The sequence below is a fragment of the Schistosoma haematobium genome, chromosome 1, assembly GCF_000699445.3.
Source record: "Schistosoma haematobium chromosome 1, whole genome shotgun sequence".
NCBI lineage: Eukaryota > Metazoa > Platyhelminthes > Trematoda > Strigeidida > Schistosomatidae > Schistosoma > Schistosoma haematobium.
The window spans coordinates 49,884,957-49,908,981 of record NC_067196.1 but is presented as its reverse complement, the minus strand read 5'-3'; the positions used below and the strand labels follow the sequence as shown (position 1 = coordinate 49,908,981).

At 33.9% G+C, this 24,025-nt stretch overlaps 1 protein-coding gene across 4 annotated transcripts in view; it reads right to left on the bottom strand.

The window, feature by feature from the left end:
- The window catches only part of RCN1_1 (calcineurin inhibitor), a 37,946-nt gene that overhangs the window by 12,669 nt on the left and 1,252 nt on the right, over positions 1-24,025 (bottom strand). Inside the window, exons 4-8 of one of the 4 annotated variants that reach the window (XM_035734023.2) lie at positions 23,775-23,929; positions 21,264-21,324; positions 19,544-19,746; positions 18,957-19,054; positions 11,279-12,885 (exon numbers count right to left, since the gene is read on the bottom strand). In XM_035734023.2, the coding sequence (XP_035590231.2) occupies positions 11,279-12,885; positions 18,957-19,054; positions 19,544-19,746; positions 21,264-21,324; positions 23,775-23,929 (2,124 nt within the window). Of the gene's footprint in view, positions 1-11,278; positions 12,886-18,482; positions 19,055-19,543; positions 19,747-21,263; positions 21,325-23,774; positions 24,001-24,025 lie in introns of those variants that run through there. The other 3 variants (XM_051208965.1, XM_051208967.1, XM_051208966.1) reach the window with 3 other exon arrangements.

The window sequence follows — 24,025 nt, the reverse complement described above, 5'->3', positions numbered from 1 at the left end:
TCTTTGTAATCTAGTTACTTGTAGAGACAATATTCCGCTTGTTAACTTATTCATATAACAGATCTTAATTGTTCTTAATTCACCTGAATAACAATGCGGAACACCACTTGTAATATGACATGCACTACAATACTGCGATATTGCTTAAGATTTACGTTACTTAAAACTAATTCAGTAGCTTGTCACGAAATACAAAATATATCGGAAATTCTAGGCGCTGTGATCGTCTCAGTAAACTTTTTAACGTAACTTAACATTAGAAACAAGAACTATATTGCCTTAAATCCTTATACCAACCAACTTCCGAAAAATGATAGGTAGTGAGATCATGTTGAGAATCAGAAGATAATGACGAACAGGATAAAATTTGTGTGACGTTTTGTGATATCGATCTTACGATTATGCATTTATGAGAAATTTAACCTCTACTCATAGTATATTATGAACACATGTTAACCCCATAGTAAAAGATCCTGCTCAGATTATTTTGTGAAATTATCATGTGAAAGTTAACTAACTTGACTTCATTTCAATAAAACACCCGGAAGTTAAAGTCAAATGAGTCATCCCGCAAGTCCACCTTTTTAGCAAATATTTTAATCTGTTCTAGAATTTGAGTAAACTGGTGAAGCAAACATGTTCACACACTTTGTAAACGTATTTCCTTCAAAACTAATCATTAGCAAGTATCTTATCATTTATTCTGAAGAATTTTTTGTTTTCTTTTTTGAAAAATTTGGTTAGATATTAATAAGATCATGTTAACCTGAGTTTTGTTTCATTCTCACTAATATTTACAAAACAAGTAATTCGATAATACTGATCTACTAAAGTTGCAACATCCTCGGTACATACAATAGTGATGCCTCATTGGATTTGCTATGAAGAGTGGAGAATAAATTTATTTTACAACAAATCAAAGGTTGAATTGTTCCCTATAACATATGCTACCGGAAAAGGCATTTTTGTTTGAAAGTATAGATAATATCATGTTGAATTTAACATATTTTCTGATACTTTTTCACAATCAACTATATAAGTCTGATCTTTATTATTCAGCTAAACACAAAGTTTAGAATGCAGTTTTGAAAGATGTAATTATTTTTAGATTTATAGTTATTTCTCTTCAATCCTGGTAATTCAAGAAAAAAGCTAAACCCATATTTCAACAGCTAGTGATAGAATAAGCCAATTCAATTGGTATTAAATATATGCAAAGTATAGAGAATCAATCGATAATTTTAGAACGTAACAAATATTTTCTTATTGTGAGAAGAATATTGATGATTGATAAATGAAGATCTCTAAATAAAGTTTATTGCTGAAATATACAAGTTAAATTAGTGTGACTTCATGATAATTAACTTGCATTTAGAATAATGAACTATACTGAATGCTTTGTAAATAGTTTAGAAAAATATTTTGGTTCAGTCTTCTATTGTACTCATATTAAACAATGACTTGTTTGTCAGACTAAACCATCCAAAATATTAATTAAAGACGACTGTATTATATAATTATTTATTACTTGAAGATTAAGTAAATGAACATGAAACTCTGTTAAATCATATGCTTATTATTGACTACCCTTCAAGAGAATTCCTAAAGTCATAGCGACAAGTTATGACCCATGGAATCCGATCATATCAGTAGTACGCGTAATAATAACTATAAGCAACTCTTGTTTACAACTTCAAAATATCTCATATTCTATTTAAAACTTGAAGTCTTGTTCACTTATTGTTACATCAAAAGACTTTGCTGTCAAATTACACTTAGCTTAGACTGATATACCGTCAAATCTCAAATTAATATAATAAATCTATCAAGACAATAAATGCACTTTATAAGTAAATCTGAGAACGAATAAAGTGAAAGGTGGTAAATACAACATTGTAGATAACATTTTAAAAAAATAACGAAGCTCAATGTATTTGGTTGGTTTTCTTTGAACGTTGACAACTTATAAAAAGAAATAGAACACAATATTATTAATTTGTTTCAGTAGCTTCATAAGAAGACTTTAGTCAGTATTGAGAGAAAAAATGAAATACAATCACGATCAAATGATTTTCTAACAGATAATTCATATCCGCCGTCTAGTGCTTCCAGGTTTTCAACGATGCTCCATCATATAAATCTAATCATAAATCAACAAAATCTGTCAGAGAATCTCTAAAAGCTCAAAAACTATTTTACACTTGATGAGGAGTTCAATTGTTTATGTGAAACACCTGTCTAATGCTCACTCCAACTATAGCACCGAACTATGATAAAAATAACTTACAAAATATACAAAATTATCTATTTAAGACCACTTTCTACTGAATATTGTGAAACTAACACCAACTGTTTGAGGAAGGCAAAGGAATCCAACAAAATTATAAATAAACAGAAACTGAAACTGTGCATATATGTCGACTATTGATAATAATAATAATAATTATTATTATTAGAAAGAGGCATGAACTTACAGGAATAATTATCACAAATAGTCGTCTAATTCCTAGTCAACTTTTTATACGAAACCATCATATATTTAATCCAAGTTTTTTTAAAGCAATGTTTTCTACCTGCAGTTTATATTACAGAATAACGTAAACACAATAGATAGTCGTGAAGATGTAACAGATACAATACAACCAACGTTGTACATAACAGTGAATTCCAAAATTAAAGAATCACGTTCAAGTATAAATAAATCAGAATGAAATGATGTATCATTTGAGGTTAAGCAAACTAGTATATGTCCGTTTATCGATTTTTCAGTAGACTAGCTGCTCAATCAGAGACATACATTTACATGCAGGTCAGATACCTTTTTTCCTTGCCTAGTTAGCGTCTCTATCCCTTTTATTCCAAAGGAAAAGAGAGAAACAAATTCTACAGCTCTCACAGGGTATCAGAATAATCAATATTCGATAGGAAGGGGGTGAAATAGACAAAATTTACTGAAGGGCAGGAGAATTACATAAATAAATGGTGAGATATACAAATAAATTTACTTTATTGATTGTTTCAAGTCCAAAGTGTCGACAATAAAATAAGTCAGTAATATGCAATGAGAATATAATAGGAAGGAAAAAAGATGAAGGTTAAACCTGCATAGCCTTTAACTAATCATTCGAGTATTGATAACGCTGATATCGAAAGATGGAGAAAAGAGAATTGAATAGACTGGTTACAACTGACGCTATTGGATTATGAAATCCTGTTTGCTCACTATCCTTACATTTGGAAGCTGTCTATTCTTTTAAATGACATATTAATCAATATAAATGTATATAAATACATAGCACCAGTTATAATAAGGATAGGTATTGACAAAATAATCAATAAAACTGATCAAACGAACTATGAAGCAAAAATACTCTTTCAATAACACGAGGTCTAGAAATCAAGTATAACTAGTCAATAAACTAATGAGGTTCATAAAATTGTAGACTGAACAATTTATTTGGATGTTTCATTAGGTCGCTTATCTTATAGTTAAATATTGAGTAACAAAAGAATTAAGTAGTAGTAGTAGATGACTAGACTAGAAAACAATATCCTATTATGAATAAGAAATCGGAATTTATAGATAGTTTTTAGTCTAAATAACTTGGATTGGTTGAGGTTAGACATTAACACAATTGGATGCCGGCCCAGTGATCCAGTAGGTTAAGCGTTCGCGCGCGAGACCTAAGGCCCTGTGTTCGAATCCGCGGGCGGGATCGTGGATGCACACTGCTGAGGAGTCCCACAATAGGGCGAAACGGCGGTCCAGTGCTTCCAGGTTTTCAATGATAGTCTAACACCAATCGGTTCATGATCTCAATCAAAAAATATAGAAGTATTGAATATCAGTTTATGAAAATCAAACTAACGACTTATGTATAAGCATGTTACTATTGATTTATTTGTTCCCATTCAGAATGCTTATTTTTTATATTCAGTTAGTTTGTGGTTTGATACAATAGTTTTCAGATACTAACTGATAGCAGTTGCCAATGAGACCCGAAAAAACTTATATTTGTTTCCTAAATATATATTTGTATTTAATAGTTGAGTTCATGAGTCAATTAAGGCTAGACCATCATGGAAAACCTAGAGGCACTGGACGGCTTTTTCGTCCTAGTATGGGACTTCTCAGCAGTGCACATCCACGATCCCTCACGCCCAACCTCTAAACCACTGAGCCGGCATCTAACAGTGTTAATGCCCAACTTCAATCGATCCATGATCTTAAGCAACCATTCATCCATTGTCTGAAAAGGATAACTGTCCCCACCCGACACGGACTGGATTCCATTGGTCACGGAATCTCATTCGAGCTCTAGGAAATGCATCTTGAAGATAGTCACTGGTGAGCTTATGATTATTATCAGAATGGCGATTTCTGAAGACTGTAGTAATTTTGATAGTTGAATTCATGAGTTGATCTAAGCTAGACCATCATCGACTCATGAATTCAACTATTAAAATCACTACAATCTCTACAAATCCTCATTCTGATATTAAGTTTATCGTTGTTGAATCTAAACTTATTTAGTATTCCTAACTTCTTAATCGATTTCAATAGACGTAGACAAACTAATTCAAAGAAAATTTTCATTTATAAAGTGATCAAGTAAATGTGTGTATTTTAATAATCTTAACAAGGAAAGAGAAAGACATAATTACTAAAATTTCTGAAAAAGTTTACTGTTAATAATCTTTTCCTAGTTTTCTTTATTATACTGAATGAAAATACGTTGTGAACAAATTGTTTTTACATTAAATTACTTTTATACAACTTTTCTCACAAGTAAATATGATAATATAATCGATGTTATTTCTAAAACGGTTACAGATGAAAGTGACCTCACAAAATGTCACACATGAAATCAACAACAACAAAATTAACATTACTAGAACATCGGAATGTAAAGAAAATTATTTCAAAATGATCACTACAATATGATATATCCCTTCTTTTTTTAATTGATGACTAAAATATGCTTCGGTTTGAGCACCTGGATAGTATCCCAGCCTCTCTTACAAATCAAATGATTTGTGTGTTGCATATATTTTTGGTACCTCCTTGTACCAATGTTTATGCACTACCAAGAGCCAAAAATCTAAGTATTAGTAAATCATCCTATCTATTAATGAACGTATTTAGAATATTCTTAGTTAAACGTATTTGTATTTATTACAGAGGTGATATGATAATTTATGTGTCGGTTACAAATAGAATAGGATTAATTGCTTCTAGGTCATCAACCAAGTAATTCAATACCTTGATCAATTATGTGTCTCCCTATAAACTATCACAAAAAAAGGATTTTTTTGAAAAAAATAATAACTCAATACGTAGAACTTATCTAGTAGATGGATAACTAGGTCAGCCAGTAGTTTTAAAAATGTTTAATTAATAAATTCTACATTATTAAAAAAGATTACAATGTCATTATTATTAACTTTTATGTATTTATTTTTATTAAAAATAAGCTGTCAGATATAATCTTTATGTTAGGTAGTTTTAGAGAGATTTAGTTGCTTTATAAGTTAATTTTCATCAGGATAATATTGAGTGAGAATCGTGCTGTATCCAAAAATTAACTAATGATAAGATTGTGGAACTAGAACATTGGGTTTCCATCCAATAGTTTGGACGTATTATGTTCATCACAAGGATTAATTATTGTGTGTTGAGTAGATTGTGAGTTTGCAAATGCATCCTTCTATAGATTTTCTAAACTATAATGAAACAACTATCTGATGCACCTTGGTGTCTAAATTATAGTTTCCTGTTGACAAAATATATCTTCAAATATAAACAAATCACACCCATGTTAGTTTAAAATTAAGAATAAAAGCGACAGGGTTTTATAACTTAAAATCATGCTGATAAAAAAGCTTCTTGATGACCAGTTTTTCACTCAGCACTAATTGTTTCAATACATAAACGTAGAATTTTCTGGATTAATTGGAAAACTAACTCGTAAGCTACTAGTATTTGACCACAGATGCCTTAGAAATATTGGTCGCATCTGCTTGGATCATCGGGTAAGTAATAGTGAGGTTAGACGCAGGGTATTAGGGAATGATGGTAAATCAGTCGATGAGGTTGTGAATCTTCATCGACTGAGATGGTTGAGTCACATGTTACGTATGCCTGAACACCGATTACCACGACGTGCAATGCTAACCTGTGTTTGGGTCGGTTGGAAGAAAGTTAGGGGCGGCCAAACCAAAACGTGGCATCAGTGCTTGAAGACACTAACTTCTAGTCTGAGCCATGCTGGTAGATGCAGACTACTTGGTTGGGGTCTGCGTGACTATCGTAAACAATGGTTGGAGACTCTTGGTGACATGGCTCAGAATCGACCACAATGGCGTCGGTGTATACACTCTTTGTCTTCCTTTAAACTAAGAGATTAAAATTGCTTCATATCTTTCTTTCTACGAACTAATTCTTTCTTCCTGTACTATATCCTTATTGCAATCTTTCTTTTATATATTACCACCTCTGAATTAACTACTTTTATCAATTCGGTGTCCATCTTGTTGTGTTAATGAGGTATGGCAACTTGGACCGATGCATATATGTGCCTGGTCCTACTTTGTAGCTGACTGACTGACTGACGTGATCCTTCATCATGAATATTTTTAAATGAATGTCGATTGATAAGTTGGCTGATTTAACATCAAACCTTACATAATGATGTGTTATTATAAATGACCAAAAAACTGTTGTTAAACACTACAGAGAATATAAAAGTTTATAATATTCAGAGATAAGTAAACAGGAAAAATATATTCTATAACCAGAATAGTTTAAGTGATATCAAATAAGTTAAATCTTTTCCATCATTTCAAAATCAATAATTCTGTACATGACTGAAATTAGAAATCAGTAACGTCATACACTAATAATATATCAGTTAACTTTGTGATTATTCCCAAGCTTTTTCTACTCTATTTAATAATACACTGAATGATAGACAGTAAATTACTACAAATAGTTAACATTCCAATAGTATAATTCGATTTGAGATGGTTCGAGTTATCCCGTTATTGATATTTTTGACTGAAATTTGATCAATCTTGGTTGGCACATGGGCATCCTTTGTGAATTACCTCTATATAGTCATGATAACACAAATTCATATAGGATAAATGAAATGTGTCTAGCAGTAGATTCTCGGATTCCACTGTTAGCCACATTCCATCTATTCTATTTCAATATAATATTAATATGAATAACTCATAATTAGGATGAAATATCTAACAAATATTCTGTATTATTTAGGGATTATTCATACGCAATTAAAAATAACTTAAAATCCATGGAAAATTTTATGTTTATTGCTTAAATACTTATTATGAATGAGCATCAGTGATCGAGTTGATTATTGACAGACCAATAAACAGCTAACAAAAATATTTTTTAATTTGTTTTCCATTAGAAAATTCATTGCAAAACACGATCTTATAATAAAATGGTTTATATATCAAATACCTGATATTCAAATATGAAGTTATGATTATGAAAAGTCTGTTCAAAGGCATATTCAATTGTAATTAAATATATCGAATTATGACACACTACAAGTTGTCTAGCATTACAAATGATTAATTTACCCGCCTATAAACTAACATATTTACTTTCATATTGATAGACGTTTTAAATTTAAAGAATTGATGACTTATGTATATATATTTGAACTACAGTTAAATACCTGGTCAATATTCTAATATTTTTAATTATTGCATTCAATGATATAGATTTGGCGCAATAAAACAACCTTTTTTAATTAAAGACGACAGGTGAAATAGTATGCCTTAACATTTTTGTCCATAATGAACCCGTAGTCAATGTCCACAATTCCCTTCTTTTGAATTCGAATTATTATTATTATTATTATTATTATTATTATTATTATTATTTACATATCAAAGTAAACCATTAAAATGTTGTTTTATTTATGACCATTATTTATTCGATATTTTGTTGTCAAAATAGATAAAAACAAAAACAGAATGGAATGGGAAAAAAGTGTTTGATTTACTATTATTTGTTTATTTTTCCCATTGTTTATTTCTCAAGTGTATAATAAACATAGTGAATAAACATAAATCAATCATTAGTCAATGTAAAAAATTGACAATTTAATTCTATTTGACCGACATTAGTATTTTTTTAAAAATAGATTAACAATTCATAGATATTTAAAGGCATCGCCTATTTTGTCTTTCTTTATTATTATTCTTTTGTTTATCTTAGAGAATAGAGCTGAACATACTGTATGTATTGATTATAGTTATACTGAGCAATCATAACCCTGTGGTGTGTGCTACTTATCTTGACATAAGTAGTAAATAACACTAGTCAGGAATAGAATGTATGGCAGCGGAAGATCAAAAAGATTGAGAAGGAAAGAACGAGAACAGAAAGCGATTGGTATGAAAATGAAAAAAAACAGTGAAGTCTGAGACAAATGATTGACATTTACGAAGGAACGATCAAGTTTAAGACAATTGATTGATATTTTGCAAATTAAGTATTTACTATATGATTCTGAGATTTTACTAAGAGATACTGTAATTTTATGTTTACATACATTCGTTTTTCCTCACTGGTGTGCTTGTTCACTACAAAGCCACCTTACAATAGAATTAAACAAATATTGTGTTCTAACTTAAATTATTAGGATAATCAAATTCTCATCAAAACTTCAGGGGTAAAGCAATTCTATAACAGCCTTGGTTTTTTATAGTTGTGATTATAGAATGTTGTTGAGACTGCTGAATTTGGAGATTTACTTCACAAACTGACCTTGTTAAGACAACCATTGAAGTCCAAAAAACACAAGGAAACTATTAAGTCCTAGCATAGGAATTATCAGAAGTTTGTATTCACGACCTCACACGGAGTCAAACCGAGGAAATCCAGATCTCTCAGCAAGTACCTAGTCTTCGGGTTCACGAGTCAGGATACAATGTTCTGCATTCATTATTTCAGTCATTTTGTGATATTTTATAAACACCATTAATTATCATTGATTATATTTGTCTCACACCCAATATTGTTAAAATGTAAACACTTGTGGCATTGTACTGATCTGAAGGTTAAGAGCTTTCCAGGAAGCCTAAAGATCCTGGGTTTGATAACTCGTGGATTCGTGTATGTTCGCTGCCGAGGTGTCTCACATTGGGACGAATTAGCTATCCGGTGCTTCCTGGTTTTCACTAGTTTCCCAACAAAAGTCAATTAGTGACATAATATTTTCTATACAGATACCATTTCTTGATGTTTGTGTCTCATGAATATTTAAAATTATTCATTTTACTTTGGTTTATTTACTTGGTCATTAAAAGAAACTGCTTAATGGGAACGGACTAACTAACTTGACCCTATTGTTTTAGGAGAAATAGTACATTATCCATCAATCTCATTGCTGTCTTTACTCCAGATAGTGTTTACATTAGCTACTTGTAAATTCAAAATCGTATCTCAATAATTTAAGGACTCAATTTTTCAACAATTGAGTAGTAAGCTCAAATGCAAATACACAAACTTCTAAAGTGGAATAATGTATTTGTAAAATCTCAGCGAAAGCATTTGAAAAGCTTGGACCAGATTGCCAGGCGAAACGTTGGATTTACTTCAAATTCTTTCACTAAGATTTTACAAATACATTCTTCCTCTTTAATGTCTCACACTAACTCGACCCCCAAATACTATGTAACTACACAAACTTCTATTTGAGTATATAGATTGTATGAGTATACTTCCTGAAACACGTTTGTTTTAGCCTAAGGCCTAGCATAGACATCCAAAGTAGATTATTAAACAATATACATGTTCTGTCATATAACTGAAATTTATTTCCTTATAAAATTAATCCCAATAAGAGTTCGCTAACCGTTCATTGCTAGACAATCTGATAAGAAACACTGAAAGGAACTCAAATTTATCATTATTTACAATAATGTCCTCTAGTATTGTACCTTCATCTTATTACAATCTGACTTGTTGTTTATCATTCTGCTCTTAGCTATCTTTTAGCCAATATTGTCAATTCAAAGTATGTGGGAAAAAGTTTGAAAAATTGGAGATAGTTTATATTCAAGGATAAAGATATTTATGAACTACTGAAATCAACAGATAACAAGTACTTTTCTATTGTTGATGAACTTAAATCAATAGACAAATGAGAATCATAAAATACTATTGTAATTTATGAACTTCAGAATGTAAAATTATTCCAGTTAAAGAAAATGTCTGCTTGAAATCTTTACAACTGATGATGCAGTCTGTTCTGGAAATACCTCTTGTGTGGACTAAATTTTAGTCATTAGCTTGAGAAAATTGAGACAATGTGATTATTTGACCTAACTGTTATAAATAATCTTATTACTTTTCATATTAGTCTGAATTCGTTTATTTTTCTGGAAATAAATCAGAATGTTAGAAATCACCTTTAGAGGTATAAAATAAACATCGTTTCAGTAGAAGGACTGTGTAGCTAAGCTTGAATTAGCTAGCATGACGAGGATTAAAGGGCAACAATAATGACTTCTAAATGTATATGGTATTTATTTGACTTGACATTCACAACTAGCCTAAATGAAACAAAAAAACTTTAAGGGGAGGCACATCTTCAGGAATACAATCATTCTGCATTCTTTCCTTTTTGAGAACCAATTGTCATACGGTATATATCCAATTTAATTAATCGAGTGATATATTAGAATAAAAACCTCAAAGGTGTTTCCAAATTGGTTCTGGGAATTTCCTGGATGTTGACTAAAAAAGAACACAAACTCGTTCTTGAATTCAAACTTATAACCATCATGCTATAATTAAACTAACGGTTCATGACTCGTTCCTCGTCAACAAAACCAGTCTATTTACAAAAAGAATTACAAAACCCTGGGTTTATAGCTCTTATCACGTTCCCCTATTAGTTAGTTTGACGTGTACATTAATCAATATACATTTCTTATAAACGATATCATATAAATCATACTTCCATGTTTTTATATGTTTATTAAAGTATGAAAGTTTCAGTGTTAATGCAAATTGTTTTTACATTGAAAATTCAATAATTTCTCACATTAATAACATTTAATGAATTTTAACAATAAGCTCGTATCCAAGATATTTTTACTAGGTCGGCTAAGATCAATTCGGTGAAATAAGGCACAAAATTTTATAGCTTAAGTTTGAAGAATGGTTTCCCGATATCATAAAGTCATAAAGTTTCAAGTCCACAAAATTACTGAAAAAATGTGATAAACTCACCAAGGTCGACTAAACCAAAAAGTTTATCCTTTTTACGTCTCTTTTTGCTAGTATCATGATGACTAGTTGTTGTAGATTGAGGATGCTGTGGTCTTGGCGGTAATTCTTTAGGTGGTGATGGACGTTTGGGTGTACTTACTGAATGAGAAGGCGATGGAGGGACTGGAGGTGGTGGTGGTCTCATTGGAGGTGTTAAACTATTTTCATTATTTATTTTCATCAAGCTTTCAGTAGATGCACATGTGATAATGATTGAAGGTGTTGTTAAATAAGTGTCTCTGTTATCACGCATATTTTCCCACTCTGAATTGTAAGCAGTTAATTTAGTAAGCGAAGATGGATCTTGACTTACATCTTCATTACTTGATTCATACTGATCAATATTCTCTTGTTCCTGTACTTCTTTACTATAGTTAGTTTCATTTACTTGAATGTTTTGTTCCTTCTCAATAGTTATAACTAGTGGTTGTTGATTTTCTTCATCATATCTATAATAATCGTCTTCTGAATGACTAGGAACATATTGCCGATCATCAGTTTCGTCTTGGTATACATTTCTAGTATCGCACTGTATATTTTCTTTGTTTGCATCTTCTTTATCTGGCTGTTTTATAGATGTGATTGATTGATTCATTGAACTTGAAATACTTTTTGTACTTTCATCATCTTGTTCTCCTATATCGTGTTCCTCCTCATTATCACTAGATAATGAGGATTGCTTTGGTGTTTCATTAGTAAGTGATAAGACGTCATCATAATCAGTATGATCAATCACAGGATAGTCGATTTCATATTCAACAACTAATTTTGTTACACTTTTATCATCATCAAAATAATTGTTATTATTTGCATAGATTGCATACCCATTTTCCATCGAATTCTCTCCTTCCGATTCATATTGTAAATCTGTACTGTCATACGTATAAGTTGATAAAATGTTTTTGTCAATTTCATTTTTATTATCATTGTAATTATCACGTACACTGGACGATAGATTATTCGACCCGATATTGATATTTTCAAGAGATTGTGATTGTGATCCAACCGGTGTATTAGATTCATGATCATCCATTGTTCCAATTGTTGTTTTTTGCATCTTGTTTTCATCACTTGTTGACCACTGAAATGTTTGAGATTTATGCATAGGATCACTTTCTACATCCGACATATCTGTTAATTCAAAACAATCATCTTGAGCTAGAGGTGCTGGAGATTCACATTCTTTTGTTTGTCGTTCGCCAAATTTTGAACTAACTACACTTGCTACTTTACAGTGATCATTAATAGTGGTACTAGTAACGGTACTATTGATGTGGGTTGAGGTATTATTTTCAATCGTACTTGGTGGAACAGATATTGCCCTGATCGACTTTTGATGAGCTTTACGATTAGGACTTCGAGTTCTTCTGAGACTTGCAAGTACCTGAGCTCGAATAGAAGATGAAGGGAAAGATTTTGGATCTTGTCCGGATGAGATTTTCTTTGAAGGTCTTGTACGAGATCTGACCACGGGACTCTGAAATTCATTATCGCTATCATTCTGACTTAATGATGTTTGATCGGCTGATTCACTGCGTTTCTTAGCCTGAACTTTCGAACTTCGACGACTAATAAATGCAATTGGATTAAATTTAAAACTCATTTCTCAAATCATATATGTAATTGGGATACCTTGACACAGAGAACAACATACAATCTGAGATTAAAGACATCTTGTATAAGTGTTTTCAGCACAACTTCGGTTCTTTAGATTTCAAATAATTAAATGTATAAATATACACGTGGAAATTGAGTTACTCAGCATCTGTTGTTAAACCAGTAATCATGGTTTATCCATATTTCTCACATGTTTTGAAAAATCGAAACTACTGATGTATGGTCTGTTTGTTTATCCAATATTAACATCCACATGTCTGCTTATGTAGTGATGACCGTATTATTCAAGATGGTCAGATATTTGTAGTAAGGACAGCCACAAAATATCCTTGTCCTCACTACTACAAACTAGTTAGGAAACATTTAATTTAACAAAAGATGAGAGACTGACAGATATACCTTGCATCACTTTATCAAATAGGAAAGTAAAAATAGCTCAAATTCAAATTCCACCCACGTAAAAAACGTCATTTTGCCTTTCGTAGGGTGAGACTTGAAACGATCTAGTAGTGGTGATGGGAGATCTAGGATTTTGAAACGATTTGAGTAATGATATTCTTAAAAATATAACTTGGAGCACTGATTCCTATGATAATTTATAATCACTTGGAAAAAGCCATAGATTTTAATTTCGATTTTCTGTTCAAACTTAATTAAGATTATTTAATATTAAATTTTGATTTTAACGTAGATGATTTTACTTGGAAACTTAAAATTATAGACGACAATTTTTTTATCAGAATGGGAGATCGTAGAGATTGTAGTAATTTTAATAGTCGAATTCATGAGTAGATCTAAGCTAGACCACGATTGAAAACCAAGGAGTATTGGACAGCTGTTTCGTCCCAGTATGGGACACCTCAGCAGCGCACACGCGGGACTCGAACCCAGGGAAGGTTTTCAGTTGATAGAGAAGTTTGTTTGTTTATTAACAAGTGATGTGAGTAATAAACTATTTTTCACAAAGTACAAGTAAAGAATAAAAATGAGATAATACCACTTTGTGGAATTTACTCAACCCATAAGTCTTCACTTAAAAAAGATGATGAGTAGGTTTGTTTTTTGTGAAGTTAGTTTCCATCACAGACTGACTTCATCTAAAGAACGATTGGAAATCTGTGGGGAATGAAACTTGGTACACCAAAGTTAACAAGTGCGGAAGAATGTACGTGAATAAAAGTTAATCCGCTTTTTTTATTCTACTGGCAATTAACTTCAAATAAATATCTAAACGCTTTAGTATATCTGGTATGTAACTAACAATAGAATCCAAGAAACGTATCTCATTCTATTTGAAATTTGTCAGTTAGATTTACCTACGTTCGAAAGTTGAAGTTCACACTGTTATTCAAGTCCAATAACTTTCGCTTCAAATAACGTTATCATTTAAACCACTGAGACCGGATGATCACCAACATCTTTGGCTAAGATGGTATTAGTAAGAGTTTATACCTTCGCCTTGGTGATGTTTGGCGCTAAAACCAATCAGTCCCTGTTGTTATATATGCATCATGACAGGTTTGTCACGATAGAGCTTTTAGTCACAAGTTTTTAGTACAATTGGTATTTGAACAATAGTTCAGAAAGATTTCTTTTTATTCAGTTCAATATTTTAGAAAAATGAAATGTAGGCTTTCTTCTTTGCAACATATATATATATACAACTACCCTCCATTCCCAGACAGTGTGAATGGAACATTGAAGTAGGTCCCCCAACTCTAGCAGAAGTTCAAAAGGCTATAGTTAATCTGAAACGAGGAAGGGCAGCTGGTCCAGATGGACTGGCTCCAGAGGTCTTTAAGGATGGTGGTCCAATTTTAGCGATTAGGTTGACTAATATTTTAGCTAAGATCTGGGAGTTGGATGTAATCCCATCTGATTGGTCGCAATCACTTATTGTCCCGACATATACGAAGGGGTCAAAATCATCCGGTGATAGCCATAGAGGGATTAGTTTGACTAATATAGCATCTAAAATACTAGCCTCGACAATTATCAGACGCCTAACTAAGACTCGTGAACTGCAAACACGAGAGAATGAAGCTGGCTTCAGACCTGGTCGTGGCTGCATCGACCACGTACTCACCATTACTCAGGTTCTAGAACACAGGCATACTTATCGGCGTCCGACAATGGTGGTCTTTCTTGACTTAAAAGCAGCATTTGACTCTGTAGAGCGAGAGGTTCTGTGGCAGTGTCCGTCACTGAAAGGTGTACCTCAGAAGTACATAAACCTTGTGAAGGCTCTCTACTCGAACATTACTAGTCGAGTCAGAACTTATGGCGAGCTGTCATCTGCTTTTGCAACCTCAAGTAGTGTACGTCAAGACTGTACACTTTCTCCATTTTTGTTCAACTTCATCATAGACATACTGATGGAAATAACGTTCTCGTCTACTGAGTTCTGTGGCATTAATCTCCTTCCAGGAGGTCCACTTATCGACTTGGAATACGCAGATGGCATAGTCCTGTTTGGTGAAGACGCTGATAAAATGCAGAATCTTTTAGTAGCACTGAGCAGAAATCCCAAAATGTTTGGGATGCGCTTATCCCCCTCTAAATGCAAGTTGTTGCTTCAGGACTGGTCTGCGTCAATACCTGAACTAAAGATAGGGAGTGAAGTTGTCGAATGAGTTGAAAACTTCACTTATCTTGGAAGAATGATCAGCCCTAATGGGTTGGTGTCTGACGAAATCTCAGCACAGATTCGAAAAGCTCATTTGGCGTTTGCCAACTGACGTCACCTATGGCCAAGGTGAGATATCCGTCTATCAATTAAGGGACGAGTATACTGCGCGGCAGTCCGTTCTGTTTTACTTTTCGGCTGCAAAACATGGCCATCAAGAGTAGAAGATACTCGTAAGTTACTAATATTTGACCACAGATGCCTTAGAAATATTGGTCGCATCTGCTTGGATCATCGGGTAAGTAACAGTGAGGTTAGACGCAGGGTATTAGGGAATGATGGTAAATCAGTCGATGAGGTTGTGAATCTTCATCGACTGAGATGGTTGAGTCACATGTTACGTATGCCTGAACACCGATTACCACGACGTGCAATGCTAACCGGTGTTGGAGATGGTTGGAAGAAGGTTAGGGGCGGCCAAAACAAAACGTGGCATCAGTGCTTGAAGACACTAACCTCTAGTCTGAGCCATGTTGGTAGATGCAGACTTCTTGGTTGGGGTCTGCGTGACTATCGTAACCAATGGTTGGATATTCTTGGTAACATGGCTCAGAATCGATCACAATGGCGTCGGTGTATACACTCTTTAACTATGAGACCAAAGTTATTTCACATCTTTCTTTCTGTACTACATCCTTACATAAAATCATTCCTTTATATATTACACCATTGAGTTAAATGTTTCTATGAATCCGGTGTTCGCCTCGCTGTGCTAATGAGGTGTGGCAACTTGGACCAATGCATGTGTCCCTGGTCCTACGTTGTAACTGAGTGAATGACTACTTAGGATATTAAACATCAGCTCATTATTCATTACGGCTGAGTTAAACTACCTACTTACGATTCACGAGGCAACATAATATCAAACAGCTGAGTAATTTCAGTAAAAAATTGTCAGTCAAATGTGAAAGTACTTGTTATTCCTACAAAGAATGAAGTAGCGACAATGAGTCAATCAGCAACCTCTAACAGCATTAAAGACCCCTGTATTCATAATCAGTGTCCCTCCTCAATTCCTATTCCTTTCTTAGCGACAATAATAATCTTTCTAGTCAATCTAAATAATTAACAACCGAAAACAAAACTAAAATGTCAGTTACTTTCATAGGTATTAATAATATATACTTGTTTTTACATTATTTATTTATCTATTTAAACACATAAACATTGGTACAAGGAGGCACCAAGTAGATATACGGCACATGAATCATTCGATTTGTGTGAGGGCTGTGATACTGCCCGGGTGCCCAAACCGAAGAAGGTGGTTTTCTTTGGGGGCCACACCCCGAGCCTTTGACCAAAGGTCTAACCCATAAGGCAGTGGAGCATCGTAAGGAGATCCAGTCCCATGGTAGCCGGTGACCAACGATTGGTTCATACGCCATTTGTTCCCGCAGGATACTGGAGCCCACGTGTACCATTGGTTTGGAATCCGGTTAAAGCGCCGGACATCCGCTTTTCGTCCTCTTAATTTCGTAAACAGCACCCCCGCCACGAGTAGGCAGTGAGTAGGACATCTCTGGCAGAGGCTGTATACGTGTGCCCGTGTGAGAGAATTTCGAGAGGCAGGACGGGCCCACCCCACTCCCGGCCATACTAGGGCATTTGGGGGCGTTTTTACATATATATTATTCGGAGTAATTAAAATTTCGTACCCATTAGCCACAGTTTGAAGCTTTTTAAGTGTGGAAATAATTTTAAGAGGCCACCTATAATGACTAACGAAATAGTATTTATTGTACCTTCCATATCAGTGTAACAATTAGGATTCAGATATACAGACAAAAAACTGTCAAATTCTAAGATAAATTCTAAATTTGTCTTCTCGTTTAGTGAAAAGATTGTCATAATGTAAGAAAAATACAGCATCTGTTCTCACATTTTTCGATTCTTTTCATATATGTTAGCACAATTATATGAAAATTAGGTATAAATCAAACACGACAGTTCTTACACTGGCTAAAATAACCAGATAACTAAGGTTCACTATTACCTTAGTCAATCTCAGTCCGCATTCGTTTCCAATCATTTTGATATATATTTACAAACCTAAAAATCACTTTGAATAACGCATAAACAAAAATGGTTTGATGAAAACTTTACATGAGATTGGAATACAAGTGAGTTTTATCACAGTGGTGATAGGAAATTCGCATCTCAATAAGGGTATAATTTTCAGTCTTAGTAAAACCATGTTTCGCCTTAGAAATAGTGAGCTACTTATGAGTAGCTTAACTCTAAATCGGGCAAAATATAAAGGAACTAAATGGACCTAATTTTCCTTTCTTAATATATTGTACAACTTCACAAGTACTAAGACTTTGGATTTAGGTCATGACCACGTTCCATGAACCGATAACTCACTAGTTCTATGAAACTAGCCCGCATATGTTGCAACTAAAAAAAGAGTAATGTGGAGGACAGATGAAGGGTACTAGGTAGAGATAGAAAGCTGGTTGATGAAGCTGTGTTACGCACGACTAGTTACTGTCAACCGTGATGCATTATTTATCATAGCATGGGTGTATTTTATGAAAACAAGGGTATATGAGGGGGAGTCAAATAATTGACTGTCTGTCTGCGGAAGTAAAGGTTAATTAGTCTGTGAAATCCTTTAGTAGTAGACTGTTAGTTTAAGAGTGATTCAACAATCACAAATAATGGGAATAATACATACAGGTGTGGGATGAGAGTCAACAATTATAAATGATCTCGGGAGCAACTGAAGCTTACACAAGATTGACCAAACTTGCATTTACTTACGAATAGCAGTTTTTAATAATCGAGAAAATAACACTAAACCTAGATTTCTTTAACCAATGAGTAAATCAGTCATATTTTTGAACATCAAAAATAAATACATGTAAAGCAATAATATATTTTTATACATTACAAAACATATTAATGACAAGCATGCGCACAAAAGAGATCAACTAAAAATGAAGCTGGCAAATAAACTATTTTGATTCATATACAAATAAACGATTAAAAAGTATAAAAAATGAAAATAAACGGATGGCTCGAGAATAAAATATAGACGAAATTGTTTGTAAGATAAAAACAAAATAAGCGCTAGAATAGGCACTTGCAAAATGTACGACCTTCAACAAATTTTATTGACACACTTGATTAATCAAGTGTTTTTGAAAGTTTGTGTTGATTAACAAGAACATATGAATTAACAGTGTTTATGCAATAGAGGTAATAACGTATAATAACTGATAGAAACTATGAACCAAGAAAATGTTAGACTTTTAAAAGAAAAAGATCCTTATGATATTTAACAGACAATCGGTTGTCGGATTACTTCACTGACAGATTTCACATTGTTATAACTCATCATGACCAATTAGGATTTCCCCAAAATTGGTTGCCTGGCTACCAACAAATAAGTCGTAACGATTTAGTATTTCGTTTTTGCTGAGTTTTCCATCCTAAATAATATTAACAGAAATTTTAAAAAATACGCGATATATATTTGACAAAATAAAAGTTTGAGTAGAATTTGTTTCTACCGAGAACAAATTAGATCGATATGTATCCCATACACAAAATGATAGTTGGTAACCATTGTAAATGACGGGGATGGTCATAATTGTACAAGTCTATATTGCTGACACTAGCATAAAGAAGGCTTTCTCGAAAAGGATAACATACTATTTATCACGTTATTCGAATGAAAATACTTCTCTAGATCCGGAAATTTTCAGAGTTCAATATTAAACTAATTTTTTGGTTGGAAAATACAAGGTTACGATTAGCATGGAAAACAATTAAGAGCCATCTTACCTTTTAAGTCTCTCGATATAAATAGCAACAAAAACCTACAATGGCAAACTGACAAGTATTATAAAGACACTAGTCATATCTGAGATCATATTTACGAAAAATTACGAAGGCACAATAATCAACATAAGCTCTACCTGATCTGCATCTGATTCTGAGAATAAATGGGTTACTTCTGCTTGGACATGATTATAATCTTCAGGTACGATCCATTTGCCGACCTCATCCAGATCCAGTTTTCCATCCCCATTAATATCGCGTCGTTTGGCAAATTCCTCTCTTTCAGTTTTAACCCATTCAGGCTCCGTTTCATTAGGTGAATTCGGAGACCACAGATCTTCTACAAGACAAATTCCCAATAAACATCGAATAAAGATACTTAGAGTACCAATAAAAAATCAATGATGAAGCGTAAAACTTCACTAACTCTTCAAGCTAATTTACTAGTAGTCAGATGAATGAAAAAATACTGTTTGAAGGCCAAAGTCCTCAAGTATTTAATCAGTGTGAGAGAATTAATTCTACTTGACATTAAAGTTTGACTTAAATATTCCCATTTTAGAATCAACTGGATAATTTTTTGCCCCATTATGTGCTCAACTAGTTTCTGTACCTTCTGCGACAATCTGTAGACTCAACGAGTATTTTAGTTGACTACCCGCCCATATAAAACTTCAGTATTAAAGATGATTAACAGTGGAAATACCCAGTTGTTCCGTTATTACTAACGAATAACCTTTTAGTGGTAAAGCCCGTGATAATCTCGACTGATCACAATATTAGTCTGTCAATTAGTTGAAATAGGTAGTAAAATATTTAAGAATCGGGAAATAAACCATGGATAATACGTAAGAACTTTCGTCTAAATTTGATCGAATAGTTTCACAGCACTTGTATTCGATCGCTGGTTTTGTTAGCGATCCTACCTAGTTGTACCACAATTTAAACCAAGAGATAGAGACTCCATAAACCAGTATTACATATAAACCTGATAACCCTTAGCCTTCTTACACCTAGTTCCACTACTATCAGGGGCGGACAAAGTTAATCGAAAGCAATATAGAAACTAGTAAATATATGCATCAGTCCACATTGCCACGCCACGGCACGTGAACATAACGATATATATATCAACGTAGTGAAAGTAGTAATATCAGTGTTAGCAAAGCAAATTAAGCATAGAGAATGTGATTCGAGAACTAGTTTGCGGGAATGAAAAATACAAAATAATTTTGGAACTCAGAACTTAAGGAGAGACAAAGAATGAGTGTATGTGCACCACTGAGGCTGATTGTAACCCAATTATTAGCTACAATAGCGCGGACCTGAACTACATGATCAGCACCCACTAACATAACTAACTAAAAATAACTTCATGGACCGGTATCATGAATTGGTTACCTATATTTTCCCCTCAATCTGCTACATCAAGAAATATCGAGTGTCAAAGTAAGAGGTGATTGAATGCAAGTAGTCCCGACCACGTCGGTTGATGAGGATCCACTATCTTATCAGTCGACTTACCATCTTTGCCTAGCACTCTACACGTATATTGTTAGATAACAGGTGATCCTGTCATATGCTTTAAGGGTACTTATGGTCAGATACTAGCAATCTACGGATGTTCTTCACTTATAAAGGCCTTGTTGATTTAGAATACCTAGAAAAGGACAAAACCATATAAATCAATGGACATCTACAACCTCATTAACAGGCTTATTCTGCCTACCTTAAAAGTTATACTATCAGTAGTTTAGCCAAAAATAGAGTTTGAAAATAACAATTCAATTAAAGTTTTGACGACCGAATATTTCCGACATAAAAATCTGAAGAAATACATCAACAGTGAAAACTTACTGATATATTCATCAAGATCAACGAAGCTATCATTATTTTTGTCAATTTCTTCCATTGTTTCCTAGGTTTGTAAAAGCAAATAAAATAGTTGAACCACAAAGTGTCTAAAAACTTAATGTAACTTGAAGTAATTATTTACATTAGAGATGAAACTGAAGCTGTTGTGCTTACTTTTTTAACGATAAACTTGGTATTTGTGTTAGACAATAATAAGTATTCATATATGTTTAATTTGGACCAGGCAAATGTGCATATTTGACTGGAAATCACTCTAACTTGTGAGTCTTAAAAGCAATGATTAGTTTGTGGTTCAGTGCTGAGGAACTTCTCACTGAAGTACAAAAATGTCCCAAGCATTTGCAACAAGTTATTCAATAATCATCTCGACTACTACCGATTACAAAATTACATGGATATGTTTAACTTAGCAACATCTACAGCTCTTCTAGGGTTACTGTCGGTCCCTAGCCCTGGTAAAGGAGGAGGGCTGGGCGTGGGGTCAGCAACATCATCCTGTAGAAAACAACCTTGCTAAAAAGTGCTAACCAGAATAAATAATTTAAACTGTTTAAACTCAGCCCTCCAAGTTGAAGGATCTTCATTCAGAATTATGACGTTTTACGCGCAGGAAGTTGCACTGATGCTGTCTAAAGCACGTGAAACACCTGTAGGATGGAAATCTCACGGATCTAGAATAATCAAACCTTCTTTGAAAACAAAGACAAAAGGGATCACAATGAATGTTGTTCAGTGCCATGGACCCACCAATGTTAGCAGTTAAGACGGTAAACATCAGTCTAATGAGAGGCTAAAGTCGGCCATAGAGAGGTGCCCAAGAAAGGACCTGACCATCCTGATGGGGGACCTTAACGCCAAGGTCCGAATGGACAATACCAAGTAGGAAGATATAATGAGACAACATGAACTGATTAAGAAAAAGGGATGAGAATGAAGAAAGATTTGCAAATTTATGTGCATTCAACCAAACGGTTGAAGGTGACAGTATTCCCACACAAACTCCTATACGAAGTTACATGGGTCTCACTAAATCATACTACAGAGAATTAGATCGATCATATTTACATCACTAAAACATCCAGAAGATAAATGGAAGAACCAGGAAAAAAAGCTGACACCTTTAAATCACCACCACCTGGTTGCGACCAATTAGGAACTGAAGCTAAAGAAACACTGGACAACTGGAGACTCAGCATTAAACAAATCCTGTATAGCCTTTCTTCGATATACTGACAAACAACGAATTCAAGATAGCTCTCAGAAACGGGTTTCAAGCCTTACATGATCCACTAAAAGAAGAGGGAACTACTATGGAGAACAACTGGAAGAGGATCAGAGAAGCACTAACTTCAACGTGTTAGGAGATTCTAAGCCGTAAGAAGCATCATCATAAGTAATGCATCTCGGTCGAAACCATTACCACGACTTAAGAGGGGAAGAAGACAGCAATTAACAGCAGTCGAACAAGCAGAGGAAACCATGTCACAGACCGAGTACACAGAAATAAACAAGAGGGTGTAGAGGAGCATTACGGTCAGCAAGCAGAAATACGTAGAACACTTAGCAATGACAGTGTGAAAAGCAGCAAGAGAAGGAAATACCAAACAACTATATGACACAAGGAAGAAATTAACATGGAAAACCGTCAATACCAAACAGAATTCATACGACGGACTACACTGCTAAGTCGTGCATAGATGACGGCTGACACTCATTCTAAGTGAAGATCTGTGTCAGACAAGGCTGCTTACTCTCGCCCCTTCTCTGTCTTCTCGTGGTCGGGTGGATTGTGAAGAGACCTCCACATTTCAGGTGAAGCATGGAAAACAATGGACAGCTTAGATGCAACTAGACGATTTGGACTTCAAAGATAACCTAGCTTTTCTATCCCATACACACCAACAAATGAGGGTCGAGGTATACGGAGTAGCAGCAGTTTCTGCATCAGTTTATTGATTTTTACTTATTTATAAACAATGTTTTACGCAATGTACTCAATGTTCGTTGACCAGATGCCATCAGCAACAACCTACTGTAGCAGAGAACGAACCAGCTTCCAGTTGAAGAGGAAATTAGAAAACGACGTTTGAAGTGGATAGAACACTAAACAAGTGCTAATTAGGGATCATGAAGGGGGACAAAAAGAAGAAGACCAAGGAACACGCTGCGTTAGAAATTGGAAGTGGATATCAAATGAACGAATAGCAACTGGAAAACATTATTTAGGACTGTGTTTAATGGAAAATCCAGGTTGGGAGGTCTACACTTCTCCATGAGGTGTGATAGGCTCAAGTAGGTCCAACATGGATTTTTGGGCTAATAAAAACTATAAATTACGGTCTAAATAGAATTACCATAATCCACAGAGCATACACTGCTCCAAATAACCTGAATGTTATGGAATTATTCGCAAGTGAATATAGGGTATTTTTGAGTAAGCGTATGATTGCGGAGTAAATACAAGTTGTTTTTATCGTTTGTCACAGGGCTAACCTTTATAACGACATCTCGCATTTTTGGTTCATGCTCTGGATGAAGGAATGCTAAGTATTCTATTTTTGATAGCTTCCCATCTCCGTCTGCATCGGCAGCCATCCAACGCCTCTTGTCTTTTTCAGAATAGGCTTTCTTTGTTTCATCATCTTCATCTGAAAATACAATTTAAATTTCGTTATAAGATAGAAATGAATCTGGACATAATGTATGTTAGACGATAGACCTATAGTGTATAAAATAAATGAGAG